The sequence below is a fragment of the Neophocaena asiaeorientalis genome, unplaced genomic scaffold, assembly GCF_003031525.2.
Source record: "Neophocaena asiaeorientalis asiaeorientalis breed wild unplaced genomic scaffold, Neophocaena_asiaeorientalis_V1.1 scaffold85, whole genome shotgun sequence".
NCBI lineage: Eukaryota > Metazoa > Chordata > Mammalia > Artiodactyla > Phocoenidae > Neophocaena > Neophocaena asiaeorientalis.
The window spans coordinates 3166527-3184790 of record NW_020174301.1 but is presented as its reverse complement, the minus strand read 5'-3'; the positions used below and the strand labels follow the sequence as shown (position 1 = coordinate 3184790).

General features: G+C 45.7%; 1 protein-coding gene across 2 annotated transcripts in view; it reads right to left on the bottom strand.

Annotated features, from left to right (window-relative positions):
• ACSL5 (acyl-CoA synthetase long chain family member 5) overlaps nucleotides 1-18264 on the bottom strand; it is a 48537-nt gene that overhangs the window by 25304 nt on the left and 4969 nt on the right. Inside the window, exons 1-2 of one of the 2 annotated variants that reach the window (XM_024756051.1) lie at nucleotides 16934-17172; nucleotides 479-663 (exon numbers count right to left, since the gene is read on the bottom strand). In XM_024756051.1, coding sequence (XP_024611819.1) covers nucleotides 479-634 — 156 coding nt within the window. In that variant the 5' untranslated portion in view covers nucleotides 635-663; nucleotides 16934-17172. Of the gene's footprint in view, nucleotides 1-478; nucleotides 664-16933; nucleotides 17173-18264 lie in introns of those variants that run through there. The other variant, XM_024756050.1, reaches the window with a different exon arrangement.

Genomic DNA, 18264 nt, shown 5'->3' with positions numbered 1-18264 from the left:
TGATGAAAATGTTCTCCTGTCCCCAAAGTACTGACTCCCTCATCTAGATCGTGGGTCAGCAAACTTGTTCTGTAAAGGGCTTTGTAAATGCGTTAGGCTTCGTGGAACACATATGATCTATCACTCTTTTTAATTTTTTTTACATATCCCTTGAAAAATATAAAAAACATTCTTAGCTTGCTACTCACACAGAAAAGGGTGGATTTTGCCTGCAGGCTGTAGTTTGCCAACCCCAGATCTAGATTACTGGTATCATAAAACCAGTAAAAGCTGTGATTTCATTTTTATTACAAAGGAAAATATGCCATGACTAGAAAGTTTAACTTACAGATTTTGGGTTGTTTTGCTAACCAAAAAGGCTTATTTTCCCATACTAACCCCCGCCCCACCCAAGTCTCCTTCACCAGTGATCCTCAGGTCTTGAATTCGTTTGTGCTCGATCAAGTTTGACAAACTGAAAAGGTGCTGGGTAAGTTACCTCGAGTCCCACCGATTGCTTGTTCAGATCAACAACAGGCAACACGGGCTGAGGTCTGTTAATCAGCCACAGGAATATGGCGGCTCCAAAGGTCAGGATGCAGATCAGTGCCGGAGTTGGAAGCGGGGAAAACAAGAAGTTAAAGATAAAAAGCATCTTCGTGAATAGCAGCAGGAAATTCAGGCCTAAAATAAAAAAGAAGGAAAGAAAAAGTTAGAGGAAATGGTCGTATATTTTTACTCAATAGCTCTATGTTTACAGAAAGAACACACACAAACACACACACACAGCTTCTAGCCCTCCAAATAGCCAGGGTTGGACCACTTTAGCAGCTGAATTTCTCCCACTGTTTACCTTAACATTGTCGAGAATAGTAGAATGCATTCTCTACCCTTGCTACTTGACTGTCCTCCCACAAGGCAGAAAGGATCAAAGGAAACAGGTTAATCATTTTCCAGACAATTTTGAGAAAGGACTACCCTTTAATTTTTTGACTGACAAAGCCTAGAAGAAGCCCTCTGGACCCAAAATAAGCTGGTAGTCAGAGGAAGGGGCTCCAGAGAGCTCCCCCTGCCCAAGCAGAACGAGGGTCACGAAGGACTCTTGCAACTGCCTCTCCCTAGTATAAACCAGACAGAAGAGGGAACCTCAGGAGAGGTGACACCATCCATCTTAGAAATTAAGCATTCTCGGGCTTTCCTGGTGGCGCAGTGGTTGAGAGTCCACCTGCCGATGCAGGGGACACGGGTTCGTGCCCCAGTCCGGGAAGATCCCACATGCCACGGAGCGGCTGGGCCCGTGAGCCATGGCCGCTGAGCCTGTGTGTCCGGAGCCTGTGCTCTGCAACAGGAGAGGCCACAACAGTGAGAGGCCCGCGTACCGCAAAAAAAAAAAAAAGAAATTAAGCATTCTCCTGTGAAAGACATTTCCTGCTGGCCAGATATGCCTTGCTCATTGCTTTCTTTTCTGAGCCATCAGGAGGGTCTCAGAAATCAACAGAAGCACAACTTGCCAGGTCCAAAGTCCTCTCCTCCAGGGAGCGTGGAGGAACCAGTTTTATTGGAGGCAACTTTAGCCAGGTCTGCAGGAAGGATGCAGGAGAATGGGCCTGACACATGGTAGCAGGTGAGCATTGAAGATTCAGGCCAGGAAGTGATCTCAGCGAACCAAAAGAAACAGTCTTCCCCCACAACTCAGCTTTTCTTGTAGTTTCCAGCTTCAAACTACTGACAGGAGGCATTAACATTTGAGTGGGTCCTAGGAACTCATTCTCGCTGAAGCCAGTCTCTCTCAGCTCTTGCCTCACAACTTTCAGACTTGACTAGGACAATAAGAGCAACAAACAAATAAGCACCAACTCTATGTCAGGCACTGAGCTGGGTTGTTTGCATGGATTATCTAATTGAAGTCGCACTTTACAGACAAAGAAAATAGAAACTCCCAGAAGTAGTGACTTGTCCAAGGTCACTCATCATTTGCCACTGCTGCTTCCCCGTTAAAATCTACAAAATCACAACCCATTTTTTCCTTATAGAGTCTAGCCACAAGATTCAAGGAGACTGGATTCATCTGGCCCCTTACAGGTCACAGCAAAAGCATTTCAGATTTTGTATTCTTTAAAGTTTACTGCAACACCCTATATCTCAGAGATGAAACTAAACGTTCCTACTCAAAATCAAGAGAGCAAAGCAAGTCCAATAAAAAGTCATAGCCACCCTCAGAGCTTTGGGACAGCTGCCATTAGCTGGCACCTGGAACTTTTGCCATTGAGGGAAACAATTCATTCCACTTTAACAAAGGCTGTAAAGCCTAGAAATTGTGTGTGGGAACAGCAACAGTCACAAGAAACCCGGAGTCACTTTTCATCATTTTTCTACCCCTTGATTGGGTTATTCCTGAGTTTGGAGTAGTCCCTTTCCATTTTATGGAGCAAAATTGAACTTCCAGAGACTGGGATGACTGTCTCAATTCTTTGGTTTCTTCCACATTGTGTTTAGGTAAAGAAAAAGAAGATTAAAAAAAAAAAGCCAGACCCCAAAGGTGCTAGTTTACCTAACAACAGGTGCTATTATGACCACCTGCCAGGATTCTGAGAGCTGGGATTTTTGGAATCCAGCCTTAGCCAAAATTGTGTGGTAAGGCAGTCCAGGAGGCAAAGCATATTAGAGAGCCAGCCATGCGGGACACCATTCCGAGGCCGGCCACCCATCCCAGGCTGAGAAGGGCGGCTGCCCCAGGGGAAGCTGCAAAATTCACAGGACAGGTAGCAATGCCAAAGGGAGAGGGAACCTGCTTTGTGCTCAGCCATCTCTGCCTACTGCCAACCCCTGTCCTCAGCCTGGGGTACTGCCACCAGTCTGGTGCTACCTTAGAATCTGGGATTCTGCCCTTTGCCTTCATCCCTCCTCAAGTGAAAGATTCTTACCTGCACCTCCCTGCTTGGATACAAGAACAGATTGTTGCACTGAGGACTTTTGCCCTCTTCTTACACATGGCAGCTTTATATTTCAGTTGGAGACATAATGGGAGACTTTGCAAACAACGTCTTCAAAAGAGGGTCTAAAGGTGAAATCTGGCAGTGTGGGAAGGGGGAAGAGGGAGGGTGAATTGCCTGACAGGTAACACAAAGGGAGGAGAGAGAGAAAGAACCCATGACCAGTCTAGAGGTGGCACCTGCTGTCCACCCCGGCTGATTCTTACCATGTAGTAATGTGAGCCCAGGGTCACCAGATGGTCAGCTTCTTTACTCCCTAGAAAACCTGGAACACTGGATTTTTATGAAACCTCAATTTTAACTTCTGGCTCTATTAGTAAGGGTCTGGTATGGGATCAATGAAAACACATCTGGTGTAATCCGGACCACGGTCTGCCAATTCTTGAGCACTCCTTTTAGGTGAACTCCTGTCCTATTGCCCACAAATGAGATGAGCCTGGCCGCTTCACTACCTTGCCTACACTGGCAAGGGACTTTATTTGCAGAAAACACTGAAAGATGTATTTGTCAACTGAAATAGCTTACTCACTTTGTTTGCTATTGCTGACCAGGTATCCAAATAGGATATACACAGAATTTCAGATGCTTCCTCCCTGCCTCCCCACATTTAAAAAAATTGAGGTAAAATTCATATAACCTAGAATAAACCCGTTTTAAAATGTACAATTTAGCAGCATTTAATACAGTCACAGTATTACATTCACAGTGTCGTGCAACCGCCATCTCTAGTTATTTCCAAAACATTTCGGCGCCCCAAAAGCGGAAACCACGCACCCATTAAACTGTAACTCCCACTCTCTCCTCCCCCTCACCCCGGGCAACCACTAATTTACTTTCTGTTTCCATGTATTTACCCATTCTGAATATTTCGTATAAATGGAATTATGTAATATGCGACCCTTTGTGTCTAACTTCTTTCACTCAGCATAATTTTTTTTTTTTTTTTTTTTGCGGTACGCGGGCCTCTCACTGTTGTGGCCTCTCCCGTTGCGGAGCACAGGCTCCGGACGCGCAGGCTCAGCGGCCATGGCTCATGGGCCCAGCCGCCCCACGGCATGTGGGATCTTCCCGGACCGGGGCACGAACCTGCGTCCCCTGCATCGGCAGGCGGACTCTCAACCACTGCGCCACCAGGGAAGCCCTCGGCATAATATTTTTAAGGTTTATCCATGTCTACGGTTTAGCATGTATCAGTACTTCATTCCTTCTAATGGCTGAAGAATGTTCCATTGTATGGAGAGACCACATTTTGCTGATCTAGTCATCAGTTGGTAGATATTTGGGTTATTTCCACATTTTGGCTGTGGTGAATAATGCTGTGAACGTTTGTACACAAGTTTTGTTTGAATACTTATTTTCAATTCTTTGGGGTAAATAGTAGTGGAAATGCTGGGTCACATGGTAATTTTACATTTAATTTTTTGAAGAACCACCAGACTGTTTTCACAGTAGCTCTATCATTTTACATTCCAACCAGCAATGTAGAGGATTCCAATTTCTTTACATCCTTACCAACATTTGCTGTTTTTTTCTTTAAAAAAAAATAATAGCCATTCTAATGGGTGTGAAATGACATCTCATTTTGATTTTGATTTGCATTTCCCTAATGACTAATGATGTTTAGCAACTTTTCATGTGCTTTTTGGCCATTTGCATTCCTTCTGTGAAGAAATGTCTATTGCAGTCCTTTGTCTATTTTTAAATTGAGCTGTTTGTCTTTTTGTTGTTGACTTGTAAGCCTTCTTTATATATTCTGATACTAGAACCTTCTCAGATATATGATTTGCAAATATTTTCTGCCAATGTGTAGGTTGTCTTTTCTCTATCTTGATAGTCTCCTTTTTTTTTTTTTTTTTTTTTCCGTACGCGGGACTGTCACTATTGTGGCCTCTCCCGTTGCGGAGCACAGGCTCCGGACGCGCAGGCTCAGCGGCCACGGCTCACGGGCCCAGCTGCTCTGTGGCATGTGGGATCTTCCCGGACCGGGCATGAACCCGTGTCCCTTGCATCAGCAGTCGGACTCTCAACCACTGCGCCACTAAGGAAGCCCGATAGTCTCCTTTTTAACGCACAGCACACACACACATTTTGAACCTAGGATGCTAGCGCTAGAGAGGATTTGCAACCATATCATATAACTCTCTCACTGTTTAAATGGGAGAAACCGAGGGTCTGAGAGAAGGCAAGACCTTCAGGTTACACCAGTACTGGACTGGTTGCCACTCTAAACTTTAGAAACTATGAACACTTCCAGATATGTTCAAGTAAACAAGGGGAGAAGCCACCATCTCTCTCATCATGTGTCCTGTGTCACTCAAATTACAATTCTGATCGGTCACTCCACGGAACTCCTGCAAGCTTTTCCTCTTCCCTTAACGTCACTCCCAGTTGGGAAAGAATGGAGTAAGGACAAGTGCGATAGCAGTAAAGAAAAGAGGAAGGAGAGCTGTGTTACACTGTATCTGGGAGTTCTTGTTTGAGGTTATCTACAGATGGTTGAACAAGCCACAGGGTTGCCCCAATTGGAAAGCTTCCTCCGCTTTCTGATGTGGTAATAGTGACACGCCTTAGTCCCATACCCCAGGATGCCCATCTGTCCTCAGCCCTTCCCCTTGACTCACGCTCCAGGGCCCTCACTTCCTCTGTGGTTTGAATGGCCACAGCCAACATTACTCATCTGACTCCTGCCGTGTTGAATTCCCAAGCTTGCTGAAGGACACCTCCTGCCTTCATACCTGCTTGCAAGCTCCCAGGACCAGCCTTGGTACCTAGGTTATGACCACCCCATAATCAGCTCTGGGTTTCGCTCCTTTGAAGATTTGGGGCAGCATGTCTTCATTGTCCCATTTTCCTTGGATAAAGTCCTTAAATGACCCCCTTCTACTCTAATATTCATGTTTTTGGTCAACTATGTTTATTGCTATGAATCTTTCAGAATCTCCCTATAATCTATAAATAATTTGTCTTCTGATAGTCCCTTTCACTTAAAAGATTTTATTTTTCTGCTGCGTATTCTGCTCTTCAAGCATAAGTCCACTCCCATCTTAGGGTCTCTGTATCTGCTCTTCTTTTTGCCTGAAACACTCTTCCCCAGATCTGAAATGGTTGTGTATTGCTTGTAGCTCAAATCTCAACTCCAATGTCATTTCCTCAGAGGCTCTCTCTGATCACCCTATTTAATATTGCCCTTTCCACCTCAGTCACTGTCATGGACCCTGATTTCTCTTCTCCATGTCACTGTTTGCTATCTGAAATAGTCCTTGTCCCTTATGGTCCATTGTCCCTACTGAACTGATGCTTTCATTGGAACAAGGATTTTTGTTATGTTCACTGCTGTGCTTCCAATGCCTGCACCATGCCTGGCACAGAGTAAACTTTCAATGAGTGGTTGCTGCATAAATGACCAGTTTTCTAGTTCAGAATTATCTGTTCTAAATACTCTCAGTTGACCCACTTCTCCCTTAATAAAACTCTCCCACCCCCAAACTCTCCAATCTTAAATCATTGAAAGTCACTCTGGACAATCTTGAGATAGGTACTCCTGATCAATATTTTGGCAGGTTATTAGGTTCGGGATGATGGATGGTGAAAGGATGTATTTCTAACATATATAAAAAACCAGTCAGGATCAGTCTACTCCTCCAGGCTTGGAAGAATCTGCAGGATGGATCTTATCAAATGAAGTCTTCTACAGTGTTAAGTGGGTAAATGGTCCAGCCTAGAAACACATGATTCTGTTGCCCTGGGTTTTTGGAATTCAAAGGACAATAAGACTAATTATCTTTGCTTTCAGTCTTGAAGAACTAATTATTTTCTATTCAATAATGAGATATAGATTACAATTATAAGCTTTAAAAAAATCTGCCTTCTAGAAAGTGACACACTCATTTGGACTTAATTGGTGTTCTGTTCTCTTGCATGTATGGGCTCATTCTGTGGTGATAGAAAGTTCATTAAAAGGGAGACCAGGGCTTCCCTGGTGGTGCAGTGGTTGAGAGTCCGCCTGTCCCAATGCAGGGGACACGGGTTCGTGCCCTGGTCCGGGAAGATTCCACATGCCACGGAACGGCTGGGCCGGTGAGCCATGGCCGCGGAGCCTGTGCGTCTGGAGCCTGTGCTCCGCAATGGGAGAGGCCACAACAGTGAGAGGTCCGTGTAAAAAAAAAAAAAAAAGACACATTTAAAAGGGAGACCAGAGTCCCCAAGTTCTTACACGCAGTTAATTAACACATTCTTCCATACTGAATTACTTACTCTCTCCTAGAGACTATGTCACAAATCTTCTCAACTCATAATGACTCCAAAGGGGCCTGTGTGTTGTTAAGGAGGCTGTATATGAAAGTTCTGCTTTCCCGGTTGGGCTTTAAGTTCTAATCCAGCCTCCATTTTTATTTCCCTAAATTTCTGCCACCCCCAATTTAGGAGCCCTCCATATCATTCCTTAACTGTGTAGTTAATAGTTAATATATATAGGCAAAGCCCAAAGTAATGGCAACAGGTCAATAGGACATTACAAACCAATAGCCTCATGAGCACACCTGGGAGGATCTGATAACCTTTTCCTTTATATGCAATGAATGTGAACCAGATAAGAGTTCTATTGCAAGATCCTTCACCCAGCTTTCTCAGAGCTCTGGAGCTAAGGAGTTTTCACCTTTCCTTACTCCAGTTTACTCTTCTGTAGCACACGGAGTTTTCTTCTAATAAGAAATAAAACACAACATGATTTGAGACAACAATCTTCTTTCGCAAAACATGGTCAGAGAAAAGGCTGATACGAGGACCTACTGTATAGCACAAGGAACTATACTCGGTATCTTGTAATAACCTATAATGGAAGAGAACGTAAAAAAGGAATGTATATATTTATATATCTGTATAACTGAATCATTTTGCTGTACACCTGAAACTAACACAACATTGTAAATCAACTATATTTCAATACAAGATTTAAAAAATGGAAAAGCATTGGTTCCTAAGGAGGGTAAACCTCAGCTACCCATGTTATCTTAAATGAGTCAGAAAGGGCCAACATTCAGTTATATCTAAGATAAATTTTATTGTCATATTTCCCAATTTAAAAAAAAAATTGCTGAGGAGGGAATCCTAAAATCTCTCTAAAGAAATAAGAGGCAATTAGAAACCATGAGATATTTCAGTTAGGTGGCCAGTTACCAAATCAGTAGCCAGAAAGTCGATAGCTTTCCTATATTTTGTGCAAGGAACTAATTCGAAAATAATGGAAGAGGTGCCATTCCCAATAGTGTATAAGAATAAACGTGTAAAACCTACATTTAAAAAGTTCACATCCGAGGGACATAAAAAGGCTTGAATAATGGAAAGACATACTTGAAATAGTTAAGGGGTCCAATCTCCCTAAATAAATTTATACATTTAGTGCAACCCTAATAAAGACCAACAGGATTTTCTTGGGAAATTAAAAAGTTAAAGTTCAGGGGCTTCCCTGGTGGCGCAGTGGTTGAGAGTCCGCCTGCCAATGGAGGAGACACGGGTTCGTGCCCCGGTAGGCCCACGTACCCAAAAAAAAAAAAAAAAAAAAAAAAAAAAGTTAAAGTTCACCCAGAAAAATAAAACTTACAAAAATAGTCAGAAAGTTTTTGAAAAGTAACAGGAATTGGGTGGGTAGCAGAGAGGTTACCCAAACATTACCCAATTTGCTTACTGTGGAGCTATAGAAGTTTTCTATTGGTCATAAATAGACAAATCTATGTGATGCGATAATCCTGAAATACTCCCAGTGGATGCTATTATCATACACTAAACTGCAGTCCAAATCAACGTGTTGAGACAGTGACTAGCCATTCAGGGAGAACACCGAAAGCTGATTACTGTCTTACCCCTGAAACAAAAATACATTGGAGATGGATCAAAGACTAAACATAAAACACTGAAAACCATGAGAGTATTTGAGGATAAAAAGTATGAGAGAATTGTTTTTTATAATCTTGGCATGAGGAAGACTCAAGACAGACACAAAACCTAGAACCCATAAAAGGAAAACGTTGGCAATTTTGACTACACAAAACTTTATATTTGCCCTGCAGAACAGATACCAGAGACAAAGTCAAAGATAAACTGGGAAAAAATATCAAATATTCCAGATAGGCAAAGAGCTCATTTCCTCAGTAGAAATGAGTAGAAGTCGATGAAAAACAAAATACGATCCAGTAAAACCAAGGGCAGAGGGCATGACCAGACAGTTCATGGCAAAACAAACAGGTTACTTAAAACTAGGGAGAGGCATTCAACTTCACTTATAGTTTTTTAAAATGCAAATTTAAATGAAATGCCTTTTCCCCATCATTTAGATTAGCGATGATGAAACAGTACAAAATGCACTATCAATCACGAAGACGTAAACTTGGGGCAGCCTCCGTAGGGATGTGCCCATTGCCCGCTACCACAATTTAAAGTGTGTTCCCTTTGACCTAATGACTCTACTAGTAATTTACTCCATAGAAAGACATCAGTTCAATAAAAAGTGCATCACTTTCAATGGCTGTTTGAGGCACCCGTTAGGAATGTGGACTCTGAGTCACACCGCGCTCAATCCTTGTCTGTGGTCAGCTTTGTGACCTAGGGTAGATAACTTCTGTGTGTTTTCTCATTTGTAAAATGGCAATACTAGTATCTCCCTCATAAGGCTGTCACCGTGATTAAAGGAGTTCATGTACCTGTATGGTGCTTAGAACAATGCCTGACGCATGGGCTCAGGTATGAGCTATTCTGTTCATCATCATTAATCTATAGGATTGCTGATAATGTCAGAAACCAGGAAAGCCTTCCTTGATAGGAGAGTAACGAGACAAATTATAGCACTTACACACAATGGAATTCTTGGCAGGTAGTAAGGAGAATTAAGCAGGTCTGATAAGGAAAGAACTATGTGAAATACTACCAAGTAAAAGGAAAAAACCGCTTGGACAGTGTAGTGTATGCTTTTGTGTTTCTGAAAGAATAATCCTCATAGGAAAAGACAGACTGAAGAGGAGAAATTATGAATGGATTGTCCAGAAGTTTTGCGTATTCAGTCATTCAGCCAAAGATATTTAAGGGCTTGACTGTATACCATCAGTATCATTCCAGGTGCTGGGATATAGCAGTGAAACCCTGCTCTTGTGGGGTTGGAGCTTATTGGGAGTTTGGCGACAAGCCTGGACAAGAACTAGATTATAGAATACTGTGGAATAAAAACTATATTAGGGAAAGAGGATTGAGTGTACAGCAGGGGGTGAATTTTAATTAGGGAGGTTACAGCAGGTATCATTGGGACAGTAACACTTGAGAGGATATATGATTTAATCTGTAATATGTATGCTTTTTTAAAAAAAAAACGTAAAATGAACAACTCTGAATTATCCCACTTCTGACTATGGCAGCTGACTTAGAAAGTTCTACCACCTTGGTTGGTGGCATTTCATGTGACTACACCTGAGAATACAGCCTCACCCTCATTTCTAGAAGTGCAGCTCTCCCACCACTAAAGCTACATTCCATCAGTAGCCTTTTTCCTGCACTCACGTTTCGGGCCAGTCTGGATGGCAGCTCTGAGGGTGGAAACGTTTTTCATTCATTCCCTTAGTAGATAAGAAACCAAAGGTGAAGGTTGAGTCATGGGGCCACAGGGGACCCGAAAGTGCATCTTTCAACATTCTCAGCAGTTGCTGAGAACAGAGGTTGGTGTAACAACCCAACCTACGAGCCTACAGATAACTTCTCAGCCACCCACCAGCGCCTGGGTGCTCAGGCCACCGTCTGGCACTAGCCTTCTCCACCAAGCAGGGCCGGGTTCCCAGGCCTGAGTGGCTCTCCTCCCCTGGGGGCCTGGCACCCAGCATGCTCTGAAGCACACACCCCATGGCATGTCCCCAGGCAGATGGGAAAGGACCTCCTTGTCACCTCCACGGGGTCATTCACGTGTGGCCAAGCAGGAAGACAGCATTATCAAAGGGGATCCCTGTTAAAACCCCAAGGGTGTCGAAGCAGTCATTTCCACACCCCGGAAAGATTGTGTGAGTGCTTCAATAACTAAAACAGGAAACAGAGGGACTCCCCTGGCGGTCTAGTTGTTAAGACTTCACCTTCCAATGCAGGGGGTGCAGGTTCAATTCCTGGTCAGGGAGCTAAGATCTCACAGGCCTCAGGGCCAAAAAAACAAAACATAAAACAGAAGCAATATGGTAACAAATTCAAAAAAGTCTTTAGAAATGGTCCACATCAAAAAATCTTTAAAAATAAAAGCCAAAAAAACAGGGAAGAGATACTAATCTCCCACATTTTGTTTTTCCTAGCCCAATTCCTAGGCCACACCCAACAGTTCCAGTTTGTCAGGTGGCTGGCAGAGAGGAGGTGAGGGCGAGGCTTGGGAAAGTTCCCTGACCCACCAGCAAACATAACCGTAAATAAATCCTCAGGGTTTCGATGCTTATCCACTGGTGATATCTTTGCTACCGAATAGCACAGGAAAAGCTGTAGGAGTCGGATCAGCTCTTTCCTTGGGTTTGGGTCTCGGCGGTTCCCGGGGCTCAGCTGACAACTTGAGTTGTGAGCACTCCCAGGCAGAGGCTATCTTAATGCAGCACTGTGCCCGAGATACGGTGGGAGCCCACCGAGTGCCATCAAGTCACCCTCCCCTTTCGCTCACCGTTAGCACAAGATCAGAGAAAGGCACCGAGGGAGGGGAGTCTACTGAGGAAACAGGTTGCAGAACTCCATCCCACGATGACACGATGTGCGCCTAGACACAGTGGGGGGTCGGGGGGTGGGGAGAGCCGCTGAGCCCTCCTCAGGAATGCCACAGCCGGACTTCCTGCTATAGCAAGGGCAACACTAAGCAACCCGACCCGAGTGAGGTCAAGGTTCACTCATCCTACAAGCATTTGAATATATGAGCACCTACTATGTGCCGGGCAGTGTGTCCAGCGTGGGGAAACTACACTCAGAGTCCATAGTCCAGTAGGGGATAAAGCCAATTCCCCAGGCAGGAAACAAATGCTCTGTGGAATGTACCCCAGCTTTGGGAGCATCTGCTCCATACACACTGGAGAAAGTATGTATGTGGCAAGAGATACATTTACCCTCTGCACTTTAAATTTACGTATAATTTCCTTTGAATAAGGCAAACCAAGATCTTAGACTCAGCGTATGCCCGGCACTGTGCTGTGTGCAAAGGGCCAAACACTCAGAAGGCACAGCTCCTGCCCTCTGGGGACTTATGGGTGCATCAAACACTAAAATCACCTATACAAGGATTCAGCATGCAAGATGAGCTAATGAATATGAAGAAGGGAGAGACCAGTGTAGACTGGAGTAGGTGGAGGTGGTCTAAGGAGCACTAGACCCTCAAGGACGTGTGGTCCTCGATCCCCTGGCTGTATTGACAATAGTCTTATGTCCAGGGTCAATCAAGGATGACCACCCCACCAAGCCAATGGCTGGTAAGACCCCAACTATGATTCCAACCAGGGTCACTGTCACCAAACTACCTTTCTCCATTGTTGTCTGTGTCTCTCCATCTACTTTTCCATGGAGAGAGCAGTCACCATATTAGGTTGGATAAACCTAAGTAGAAGAGAGGAAGAGGAATACCCGGCTGTGGGGTGAGAGGTGCAGCACGGTTAGAGGCACCAAAGTGGGAGAAGCGTGAAGGGAAATGGTGAAGACACATGTCTGATGGAGACAGAGGACCAATTTTAGTTGAAAGGGAAAAAAGACAAAGTTTCCAAACGGCTGAGTAAGACAGTGTCTGGGGCCTGGTATAGACACTACACCACTGGAGTCGTTTGGTTCACAAACACCAGAGAGCCTTGGGGTGCCAGGCCTTGGAGGGGTGGGATTTATCAGGAAAGGCTTCATGAAGTCAAATGCCAAAATCCTCTTAACTCAGTCCATGAAGATCACACAGGATAGCTGCTGAGCCACTCATAGGCTGGTGACAGCCAGTGACAAGTCCCGCTGGGGACTTAGTCAACCTTAGATCGACTCAGTCAACCTTGATGCACTACTGCGCGTCCAACAAGTCAGAGTCCAGCAGCTCTACCCTGAGGAAGTTCTTGTCTCAGTAAACATTCCCAAAGGCCTTCCAAGCCTATTGCTGACCGAGTGAATCCTGAGAGTGCTGAGGTCAGGAGAACCAGTACAATCCGCTGGGGTTGATAAGAGCCTGTATAAAGATAGGCTGGACAAAGTGCGAGGACCCCATCAGCCAGGCCAGGATAAAGACAGGCTGATGCAGGAGGCTGTGAAAGAGGTCTCTGCAGAATCAGCCCACTCACTACCTGGTCGGGCAAGTCAGGGGTCACCAGATCCAGTGTGTAAACAAGCAGCTTTATTCCCAATAGTCTCATTTCCAGGGGCAAACGTGTAAGGCCATTGCCTTTCCAGGTACCAGAGCAACAGAACTACCGCTTACCAGATATGTGGCCCTGGGACAGTTACTTAATGTCACTGAGCATCAGTTTCCCTCCACTGCACACCACAAGGGGTAGGTAATCATCTCTACTTAAAAGGGATACTATGGGTAGACTTTCCACTATGCTGTCCAGCACATAGGAAGCCCTCAGTGAGGATGAGCGCTCTTTTTCCCTCTTCCACTTAAGTCAGTTTCTAGCTCCTTGTCAATATCAGATGTTCTGTTTCGAGATGTCCCCAAAGAGAAGAGATGGTCATGATCTTTGTAGTATAACTGCCCTTCGACTTACATACAAAGGTCTTAACAACTCCTCATTTCTATTTAGTAAACAGAGGATTTCTAGCTGGGGATCACATGGTCCACCTCTGAGCTCTGACCCTGCCATCTCCCTCAGCCCTACCTCACCCCTGCATCCTCCCACAAGCCACTCACAACCTCACAACTCTTAGAGTAGAGTGACCCATGGAGACCCAGAGATCTACAACAAGCTTCCCCACAGAGGGTTGGTACCATGGCCTCGCCACAGCAGTACAAGGGCTGCCTGACCTTCCAAACTCCAAAACTCGTATTTATTCTAATGACATGAATTAAGAGCCTGGAAAATACCAGGCTCTGTGCCAGGGGAAGAACGAGAGAGTACATTTCTGATCTCATGGTGCATGGTCACATGGGGGAGAAAGAGACCGGGATGTGTTTATAGCAGACTGCGGCGAGAGCAGCGACGGCTGACCTCAGGGCTGCTGTGGACATGTCACCCTCGTAGGGTGCCTCCGGACACGAGTCACCTGAGGTCACACTCCAAATGAGGGTCAGTTCATCTGCTGGCCAGGCATATGAGACAGACAGAAACAGAAACCTCCTTCCTGATTTCTAAAAATATCTCCAAGTCCTCGTTTAGGAATTCACCTGCCTAGAGGTGGGAGGGTTTTTTTTTCCTCTGAGGTGCAATTCACGTAACATAAAATTAACCACTTTAAAGTGAACAATTCAGCGGCATTTGGTACATTCACAATGTTGTACAACCACCACCTCCATCTAGTTTCAAAACGCTTTCATCATCCCCAAAGGAAATCCTGTAGCCATTAAGCAGCTACTCCTCATTCCTCTTTCCTCCCAATCCCTGGCAACCAAGGATGGATCTGCTTTCCATTTCTATGGATTTGAAAGTGGGAGGATTTGCAAGAAAAAAGTTTCTCCCAGTTTCTAATTCTCTGGTCCATGCACTAAACTAGACTCATCAGAAATGGAGGCAGAGTTTGCCTTCAGAACTAAATGAGCCAGAGTTCAAATGCCAGCTGCAATCTCTTCATATTGTGTCCAGTCTATTTCTAAGTCTTGGTTCCCCTGTCTACAAAAAAACATACTTACCTCATAGGACTGCTTTGAAGATCAAAAGATAAAAGCCCCATAAATGAGTAAGCACAGGGGCTTCGCTGGAGGTGCAGTGGTTAAGAATCCACCTGCCAATGCAGGGGACATGGGTTGGGGCCCTGGCCCGGGAAAGTCCCACATGCCACGGAGCAACTAAGCCCGTGCGCCACAACTACTGAGCCCGCAAGCCACAACTACTGAAGCTCGCGCTCCGCAATAAGAGAAGCCGTTGCAATGAGAAGCCCGCGCACCACGACAAAGAGTAGCCCCTGCTCGCTGCAACTAGAGAAAGCCCACACGCAACGAGGGCCCAATGCAGCCAAAAATAAATAAATAAAATAAATAAATTAAAACAAACAGTAAGCACAGCACTGTCCCACAGTAAATATTCGAAGAATGGTAGCTGTAATATTTACATTCTAGAAAAATGTCAACCTGAAAAGTCTCTAATAAATATGTGAAGTCAATATCTGCCCGGGACACCATACGTAAGAATCTTTTTAAAAATGAAAATTTCTAGGAAATCCAGAGAGAGGTTAATTCTACACAGGAGTGGATGGAACACGGTTTTTAACATCACACCAACTGCAGCTTCTCTTCCAGTTGACAGCTGGCTGCTTTGCGATCTTGGGAAGGTGGCTTCACCTCTCTTAACCACCCATCTCCTAATACTGTCTTAATGAAATGTCAGAGTGCCTACTATGAGCTGGTGCGTAACTGGCTTCCTCTTCCCCCTCCCCCATAGTTTCCTTCCTTTCTCCTTTCTGGACCCACAGCCTCCCTCCAGCATCTGTGGGTTTAGGGCCTAGGCACTCAATGATACACTGATATTATTTTAGGTGTCATTGCCCCCAGAGAGTTAGAATAAAAGTTGGGAGAAAAGACTATTTCAGGTCAGGACCTCAACAAATGCTCGGCTGAAGCATTGTTTGGTCTGGATAATGTTTGAAAAAAACCCGTCAAGTTGGAGTATGTTTATCTGGGTGCACCTGCCTTGCCTTTTGCCTCTCACCTGCATCTTGTTACATATCACCTACTTTACTTAGCTCTATTGCCTGCCTCTTCTATAAGTATTTGTGACTCTTGTTTTATTTCAGTTTTTGTCCCTTTTGTTGTGCCAAGCGTACAAGTGATGCCTACAAGATTTTATACCAAGTCTCTTCCAAGATTCTTCTGTGTTCACCTCAAATACTTGTCCGTTGGAGGGGACAACCATAAAGTAACTCTCACGCTGGAATACAGAGGGAGGGATCACCAAAACCAATTATTCCTTTTTTTTTTTTAACTGAACAAATCTTTTATTTTTAAATTAAATTAAATTTAGTTCAATTTAATTCTATTATTTTTTAAGACTGCCTCTGTTAGAGAATACCAATTACCTACAAACAGGAGCTATAGATCCAATCCTACTTTTCAAATCACCAACAAGATGGATACCCACAGAAGGTAGTAAGCCCCAACTATGGAGTCCCTTTCCAACACTCACTCCTTGAAGGTCAAGTTCATCTTAGATTCAACTTGTGGCCCTACTCCTTAAAACAGATCCAACTTCATCCAGAAACCATTCCATCAGTCATGCATCGGGCAGCTCTTCCCCTCAGAAGGACTGAAAATCCATCAGGAAAATTGAGGACAACCCCCAGTGCAGCACAGGCGAGCTATAGGCAGAGGCTCAGGCCCACAGAATGGGGTCCGGGTTGTGGTTCCCCTTCCCCAAGAGAGGCAGGAGAAAGGACTCCTCCACAATCTGCCTTCTCCTCCACCCTCCTGATGGGGAGGGTTTTGGTTTTTTTTGTGGTACGCGGGCTTTTCACCGTTGTGGCCTTTCCCGTTGTAGAACACAGGCTCCGGACGCGCAGGCCCAGCGGCCATGGCTCACGGGCCCAGCCGCGCCGCGGCATGTGGGATCTTCCCGGACCGGGACACGAACCCGCGTCCCCTGCATCAGCAGGCGGACTTTCAACCACTGCGTGACCAGGGAAGCCCGAGGAGGGTATAAAGAAGTCCCTTAGAGACCAGGGAGAAAGTGAGCACTGACACGTGCCTGTGACACAGCAAGCTGCAGATTCGCCAGAGCTGGGGGTCAGGATGCCACCAGGGCTTCTGCCCCATGCCCACGAGACCCCTTACTAAATACCCCCTCCAGCTGCCCCCTTACCCTGCAAGGGGGCCGCATCTCTTGGTGCTTCCAGTGAATGGGGCCTCCTGGCTCTGAGTTCCTCGTGGCACGAGTCCCTGGCCTCTCCCCTCACCCCCGGTTCCTCCAGGGTCACAGGGGCTTCAGAGCATCTCTGCAGGCTGAAGGTCCCCAGTTCTGAGCCGTCTGAGCTGTCAGGCCCCTGTCTGAGCTGCCCCGTGTCAGGAGTCAGGCCATGGCCGGCTTCTAACGTGCTCGGGGACTTCACTTCCTGGTTTTTCTTTCACAACTGAAAGTGGAAGCGTTCTGACCAGGAGAAAAGCCGCTAAAGCTCTCCTGGCTCGGTTTCAAAGCCTTTACCATCAGTCCCTAAGGGCTGACACAGAAGCCAGCCTGCATCCACGCAACTCACGCTCTCCCTGTTTGTCTGACTACCGCTAAACCAAGACCAAAAACCAGACGGAGATGACTGAGGTGCCCCCTGCAGACCACCAGTGTCAGAGAGGTGGGACCCCCTCCCTGGGTTCCCAGGACAGGGAGGTCCAGCCACAGGGCACCGTAGCCCTCGCAGCCTTCCCAAGACTGTGGGGACACCTGGAGGCCAGCCTGGCCTGGCCAGCATTGCCGGCCAGCCGTGCACTGTGTCACCCATTCTCCAGTCCCTAGTGAGCCTGCCTCAGTCCCCGAAGCAGTGCTGATAAAGCCAAGAAAACGAGCATGTCAGGAACGACAGGGACAGCCACGGAGATCTGTTCCTTTCCTCTGACACATCCTTTTCGTACCTCAAATTTGCTGCCTCCCTCACCTCCCAGATTACAACTGGGAAATTTTAAAATCAGGAATCCACGAGCACACACGCCGTTAGCTGTCAGATTGATCCTGCATCTTGGAGCCTCTGTAAAACTCCACTATATACTCGTGAGACGTCGACAGTGGCAAAGACAAATTACTTCTTGGTATTATTACAAAAATTGCTTTGAATGTGCAGACGCCCTGAAAGAGTCTTGGGGATTGGTCTACAGGGCCTCAGTACCTGCAGTAGTCTCACTGGATTCACCTACGGCTGTGGCCACAGAAGGGCATGGGAGCTTCCATTCTCAGATTTGAAGGCAGAAAGAACAAGTCCTCCTGCCCCTTCCTGCCCCCACCCCTCCCCACCACCTCTCAGACACCCCAGAGTTAAGCAGCACTTTCCCCAGTCTTGGTTCCTTTAAGAAGGATGAAGGTAAATCCAGCACGAGGTCAGTTCTTTACTAGAGTTAGATTGGGATTCCTTCTCTACACAGAGGAGGGCCTAAAAGCCTCCAACCATAAAAACCAAAGTGAGCTGTGCCCCAATCTCAGGGAACATA